Below are 6919 nucleotides of genomic sequence, written 5' to 3'. Positions count from 1 at the left end.
AAACATAGTTTTATTTGTGTTGTCATGGAAGTGAGTGTTAAGTTATGCTTGGCTGATTAAAGAGTCCGTTCCTTTTTTGCTTTTTGCCCTGTGGGGGACATGCCATTAAGTGTGCAGCCAGCAGCTTCCTCCTTGTAACCTGAGTGAAGAGGATCTGTCAGAGAACCCACACTTCAGCAAACTGCTGCTGGCTCTCTCCCAGCATGTGGATGGGAGTGGCTTAAGCCTCACCCTGGCAAAGGAGCAGGCTCAGGTAAGAGTCCTGGGAGAAGGGATGATGGGAGAAGCAAAAAGCCTCCTGAGAGAGTGGTTCCTGCCTGTGAATTTTTTGTTTTCTTTCTAGGCATGGAAGGAGGTTCGACTACATAAAACAACATGGTTGAGGTCTGAGGTTTTACAGAGAGCCATTCAAGAGCTGCTTGTGGACTACTACGTAAAGACACAAGACACAAATTTAACTCCTGAGGACAAAAAGGTGAGGCACGAGAGATGGGGTATAGGTCTGTTACTGGCCATAGGAATGTCCAGGCTAACTGATTTTTGTCTGAGTACGAGATCTAGGGGAAATAGGAGCTTTGAGTAATGGGTTATTAAGAAGGAGATGGACTGGGGCTAACAGGTGGCGTGGAGGTTAAGGCAGCTGATTCCACATAGCGGCTGCACAGTTGAAATCCTGGACCCGGCGGTTGAAAAATATGCGGGCGCATATGTGTGTGCCCAGAATCCCAAGAGGAGAATGGTGAAAGGATTGCAGCATGGCCATCCTCCCTTGGGGGGAGGGGTGCGTTCTCTCTCTTTCTCTTTCTCTCTCTGGTGTGTGCATGCACCCTATAACAAACCAGAGAGAGAGAGAGAGAGAGAGAGAAGGACTATAATTATGGGAGAAGGAGTGGGTGTGTTGTCAGGGCTTTGAAATGGAAAGACTAACAGGAGAAGACACTTGGCAGTTGAGGAGTTATCTAAGGGGACAGCACTTCTGAGGACTTTGAAAATGTGTGAGGAACTAGTTCATGAGAATGGAAGAGGTAGAGTAGGAAAGGTTTTATAATCACCTCTTTGTTTTTGATTCTCTCAGTTTCATGATACCCTTGAACAACGGCTACTTGTGACTGAACTGACACGGCTCCTAGGTCCTAGCCAGGAGACGGAGATGCCTCCACTGCTAGGGCTGGAGAAAGCAGACCTTCTGGAGCTCATGCCACCCTCAGAGGTGAGTGGTGGGCAAATCTTGGCACCAAAGCAGCAAATGGCTTAATTTATCTAATATTTTAAAATAATTATTTATTTTTTATTATTGTTTTAAAATTTTCTGTAGAGCACGTGTACTCACCAGAGAGAGAGAGAAGGAAAATGAAAAAGCAAGCCACCAGGTCTGAGACTTGAACTGTGGTCGGCCATTTGGGAATCCAGCACCTTAACCACCATGCTATCTGTTGGCCCCTTTCTCTCATATCTTTAAAATTTTTTGCGAGCCTTAGGACTAGCAGATGGCATATCATACCGCTGGACTCCCATGTGTTTGACCGTGATTTGAGTTTCAGACCCAGCAGCTTGAAACACATTGGGCGTGTACGTATGCATGCCTGCCCCAAATCCCAAGGAGAATAGGTTATGGTGTGGCCATCCCCCCTGGGGGGCATGATTTCTTGCTTTCTATCTCTGTTTCTCTAGCGAGCACACATACCCTATAACAAAAATCTCTCTAAAAAGAAAAAAAAAAAAGAAAAATGGAATTGCGGGAGCTGGCAGGTGGTCTGTTGGCTAAGGGGTTGGATTCCCACATAGCCGACCATAATTCAAGTCTAAGACCTGGTGGCTTGCTTTCTCACTCTCCTCTCTCTCTCTGGTCAAATTGAAGAATAGTAATATAAGTAAATAATTCTTAAAAAATAAAATAAAATGGAGTCAGGAGCCAGTATGTAGCATAGTAGTTATAGTAATGGAATGCCATAACCAACTGTGGTTGGAGTCCGGACTGGGGGGCTTGAAAATCATGCCAGGCACATGTGTGTATGTGCCCAAAATCCCAAAAGGAGAAGTGATTGTGGTGTGGCCATACTCCCTTGGGGGTGATTTCTTACTTTTCCTTTCACTGTCTCTGTCTTTCTCTGGAAATTGCATGTACCCTAGGCAAAAATAATAAAAAGAAAAAAGAAAAGGAAAATGGAATTAAAGTATGAGTTTATTTTTGTACAAAAAAATGTTGAAATCCATGCATAAAACCCCATGTATTGGTATATATTGCCAAACTGCTCTCCAGAAAGGTATTTCCAGTACTCCTAGCTCTCCACATTTTCACCAGTGTGGGATTTTGATGGTCATTTTATTCTTTGCTAGTTTGATAGACTGAAAATGAATCTCTCTGATGCCTGTTGATGCATTTTTTTTGGTTACTATTGAGATCGTTATCACTGTATGCTCATTGGCTGGGTTCCCCAACTCTACCACCTGTACACAGCTCTCTGTTGGCTTCTGTGGCTATAGGATTTTGTGTGGATGAGAGCTCGGCTCCAGCTAGAAGTGGAGGAGCAGCTCAAGAGGAAATGTTTCGCTCTGCTTTGCTACCACGATCCCAGTTCACGTGAGTGTGGCTCCCTGTGTTTTGCTCTCAGTTGGCCTTTAGGGCTGCTCTTTTAAAAATAATGAATCTAGGGGACCAGCAGGTGGCGTGGTGGTTAAGGTGCTGGACACTCCCACGTGGCCGACCAGGGTTCGAGTCCTGAATCTGGTGGCTTGCTTTCTCACTTCTTCTCTCTCTCACTCTCACCCTCTGTCTCTCTCTGGTCAAATTAAAAAATAGATGAATGAATGGATAAAAAAATAAAATAAATAATTATTTAAAAAAAGAATAAATCTGGGGGGCCAGTAAGTGGAGTGGTGGTTAAAGGTGCTGGATTCCCACATGGCTGTCCGCGGTTTGAATCCCAGACCTGGAAGCTTACTTTCTTACTTTCTCTTTCTCTCTCTGTCTGTCTCTGTCTGGTCAAATTAATAATAATGATAATAATAATAATAATAACAAGTGGAATTAAATAAATAATTCTAAAAAATAATAATAATGAATCTGGGGGACCGGCAGATAGCATAATAGTTAGGTTGCTAGACTCCCATGTGGCTGACCATGGTTCGAGTCCCAGACCTGGTGGTTTCAAACTCACGTGGGGTGCATGTGCGTACATGTTCAAAATTCTGAGAAGAGAATAGAGAAGAGATTGCAGCATGGCCATCCCCTCCAGGGGGTGATTTCTCACTTTCTGTCTCTCTATCTCGTTCTGTCTCTCTGGTGAGCTCACGTTCCCTATAGCAAAAAAAAAAAAAGAATGAATCTGGGGCTAGCAGGTGGCATAGTGGTTAAGGTACTGGACTCCCACATGGCTGACTGCAGTTTGATTCCTGGCAGCTTAAAAATCTCATGGGATATGTGTTCATGTTTGTGTGTATTCCCAAAATCCCAGGAGGAGAATGGATTACAGTGTGGCTATCCCCCCAAAGGGTGATTTCTCACCTTTCTTCTCTCTTTGTCTCTCTGTCTCTCTCTCTGGCGAGTACATGTGCCAGATGGCAAAAACCTAAAAAAAAAAAAAAAAGAAAAAAAAAGAAAAAGAAAGAAAGAATAATGAATCCAAGGGCACAAGGACAATGTGCTGCTCAAGAGAAGCTGGATTCCACATTGATTACTGTGGTTCGAGGCCCTGGCCTGGTCAGCCTGAAACGTACCAGGCACATGTGAGCGCCTGATGGGCTGGAGGACCAGGTAAAGGACACCCAGTGTGACCAGACCCTGTGAAGGGTGCTCCTCTGTCTCTCTTTCTTCTTTCTTTTTTTTTTTCTCTCTTGTGCATGCACACACACTCTATCGTGAATAAAGAACAAAAAGAAGAATGTTATTAAATTTTAGATTGGGGACAGCAGCTTAGAAGTGTCAGAGATGCTGATTTATTTCCTTTCTGGTGGAATAAAAAGAAGGACTTTTGCTGGGACCAGCAGTTGGCGTAATGGCTATGTCGCTAGACTCCCATGTAGTTGACCGTGGTTCAAGTCCCAGACCTGGTGGCCTAAACTCACGCTGGGTGTATGTGCATGCGTGCCCAAGATCCTGAGAGGAGAATGGAGGAGAAAGGATTGCGGTGTGGCCATCCCCCCTAGGGGATGATTTCTCGCTTTCTGTCTCTCTGTCTCTTTTTTTCTCAAAAAAAAAAAAAGGAGAGAGAGAGGGAGGAGGAACATGAGAAAGCAAGCTGCCGGGTCTGGAACTTGAACCACGGTTGGCCATGTGGGAGTCCAGCGCCCTTAACCACCACACCACCTGCTGGCTCCACCAGACCATTTTTAATAGAACATCAGAAGAAAAACTGGAATAAGGCAGAAATTTTAAGGCTAGATATAGGAGAGGGGTTCTGAAAAATAGTCCTAGAGGAGTGGTAGCAATTAGGGTGTTTTTATTTGTTGTTTGTTTGTTTTTAATTTATTTTATTTATTTTAATTTGACCAGAGAGTGAGAAAATGAGAAGCAAGCCACCAGGTCCAGGACTTGAACCATGGTCAGCCATGTGGGAGTGTCCAGTACCTTAACCTCCATGCCACCTGTTGGCCCCAGCAATTAGGGTTTTCCTGTCAGTCCTCTGTGTCTTTGCCCAGATGCCGACAGCGAAACTCTCAAGGCAGCAAAGGTGTGGAAACTGGCAGAGGTCCTGGTGGGTGAGAAGCAGCAGTGCCAGGCTGCCAGAAACCAGCAGAAGGAGCAGATGGTGCTGCTGGAGAAGAAAAGTGCCACCTACTCCCAGGTCTGCCAGGGCTGCGGGACAACCTCTGGCCTCCTTTGCCCAACCCTGGAGCACCTTTAGGGAAGTTCTGAGCCACCCCCTTCCCTACTGCCTTTGCTTATGCCCTCTTCTTATTTCCTCCGGGGCCTTAGGTGCTTCTCCGCTGCCTTGCCTTGCTGCAGAGGCTTCTTCAGGAGCACCGGCTGAAGACTCAGTCTGAACTAGACCGCATCAATGCCCAGTACCTGGAGATCAAGTGCAGTGCCATGATCCTTAAGCTGAGGTGAGCCATGAGCCTGTGGGTCTCTCAAACGCCACCCTCACCTTCCTCTCCACCATGACTGGCACCTCGTAGGTGATTACAAAATGCCACACACCTGTGTTGGCCTTTGGATCAACCAAAAGCTTCCAACATTCTTGAGTCCCTTCTCCTCTGTTTTACTCGCGGGATTTTGGGCACACATACACACATGCCAGTGTGAGTTTTAAGCCGCTAGGTCCGAGACTCGAACTGTGGTTGACTGTATGGGAGTCCAGCAACGTAACCATTATGCCATCTGCTGTTCCCTAGAGTTTTACAGCCTCTGACATAGGTGCTTTGCTATTAGACCCACTGCTCGGGAATTCAGATCCACCTCGTCTGTCCCATCACTGTATAGCCCACCTTGACCGGGGCAGGTACTGTGTCCATTCCTAACTTCACTGACACGGTCAGGGATCTTCCACTTAACATTTCTTTCTTCCCTTTGTCAGGATGGAGGAGCTCAAGATTTTGTCTGACACTTACACGGCTGAGAAAGTGGAAGTTCATCGTCTCATTAGGTGAGAGTTCCCAAGAGCCTGGGACGGCTAGTCACAGATGGTTCCCACACTCTCCAGACTCATCCATTTGAACATGTTCCTATTCTTGTCTACTTCCTTTTGAAAAAAAAAAAAATGTTGCTGGAGGGTGCCTATGCACACTGGAGACAGAGAGAGAGGGAAAGTCAGAAAGCATCCCCCCACCTCTATGGGAGACGGCCTCTCTGCAGTCTCTTCTCTTCCCATTCTTCTTTTGAGATTTTGGACACACACAAACACACACACACACACACGCACACATACATTGGCTCACTGTGTTCTTCAAGCTGCCAGGTCTGGCACTTGAACCAAGCAGTTGGCCATGAGGGATCTAGCCGCTCTAACCACCACACCACTGGCTGCCCTCTTGCCCTTTCTAGTTTGCCAAAGGATGTGAACACTCGTCAGAGGAAGAGAGGTCATGCCACAATCCATTCTCCTTAGTTTCTCTATCCTGTTGGGATTTGGGGCACTTTCTCCCATGGCCCAGTGCATTTTTCAAGCTGCCAGGTCTGGGATTGGAACTACGCTGTCGGCCATGTAAGATCTGGCTCCCTTAACCACTAGGCCATGGGATCAGCCTTCTTGTCGTTTTTCTGAGAGTTGACATCCTTATATTGAACTTTCTCTGTCTGGGCTCTTAGGGACCGTTTGGAGGGAGCCATTCGCCTACAAGAGCAGGACATGGAGAAGTCGCAACAGGCCCTGAACACCTACGAGGTCCTTGGGGAGGAGTTTGACAGGCTGGTAAAAGAGTACACACAGCTCAAGCAGGCAGCTGAGAACAAGCGCTGGGCCCTCCAGGAATTTAACAAGGCCTACCACTGAGTGCTGCCAGCGGGGAAGCAGGGCTTCTCACAGCCACTGCCGAGAGAACTGCCTCTGCCGGGGACCATTCACTGCAGGCATGCCGGGACACTTGCCTCAACACTGCATTGCTTAGGCACCCTCCTGGTTTCTCTTCCTTGTTTACAGTGACTGGACCACTTCTGGGAAATGTAGCAAGCAGATTTATATAATTTTATGCATAGTAATTTGTTAGTGTCAGTCCTGTATTGTATTTGATTATCTCCTAAATAAAGTAACGTTATTATGTTTGAAAAATTTAGTCAATAGGAACTGGCAGGTGGCATGGTGGTCAAGGCACTGGACACTCCCACATGGTCAACTATGGTTTGAGTCCTGGACCTGGTAGCTTGCTTTCTCACTTTCCCTCTATCCACCAGGTCTGCGACTTGAACCATGGTTGGCCATGTGGGAGTATAGCAACCTAATTTAAAAATAATAATAATTTAGTCAGTTTTCTTGGGCAAAGA

At 46.3% G+C, this 6919-nt stretch overlaps 1 protein-coding gene across 3 annotated transcripts in view; it reads left to right on the top strand.

The window, feature by feature from the left end:
- The window catches only part of HAUS4 (HAUS augmin like complex subunit 4), a 14103-nt gene extending 7396 nt beyond the window's left edge, over positions 1 to 6707 (top strand). For all 3 annotated transcript variants that reach the window (XM_006144499.3, XM_014586279.2, XM_006144500.3), the window contains exons 3-10: positions 111 to 253; positions 344 to 475; positions 1076 to 1210; positions 2485 to 2581; positions 4639 to 4784; positions 4916 to 5046; positions 5517 to 5585; positions 6248 to 6707. In XM_006144499.3, the coding sequence (XP_006144561.1) occupies positions 111 to 253; positions 344 to 475; positions 1076 to 1210; positions 2485 to 2581; positions 4639 to 4784; positions 4916 to 5046; positions 5517 to 5585; positions 6248 to 6431 (1037 nt within the window). In that variant the 3' untranslated portion in view covers positions 6432 to 6707. The remainder of the gene's footprint in view (positions 1 to 110; positions 254 to 343; positions 476 to 1075; positions 1211 to 2484; positions 2582 to 4638; positions 4785 to 4915; positions 5047 to 5516; positions 5586 to 6247) is intronic.
- Positions 6708 to 6919: the final 212 nt, after the last annotated feature.

This window comes from Tupaia chinensis, unplaced genomic scaffold (genome assembly GCF_000334495.1).
Source record: "Tupaia chinensis unplaced genomic scaffold, TupChi_1.0 Scaffold000126_2, whole genome shotgun sequence".
Classification (NCBI taxonomy): domain Eukaryota; kingdom Metazoa; phylum Chordata; class Mammalia; order Scandentia; family Tupaiidae; genus Tupaia; species Tupaia belangeri.
Note: the sequence above shows the minus strand (reverse complement) of the source record. Positions and strands in the feature narration are given on the sequence as shown.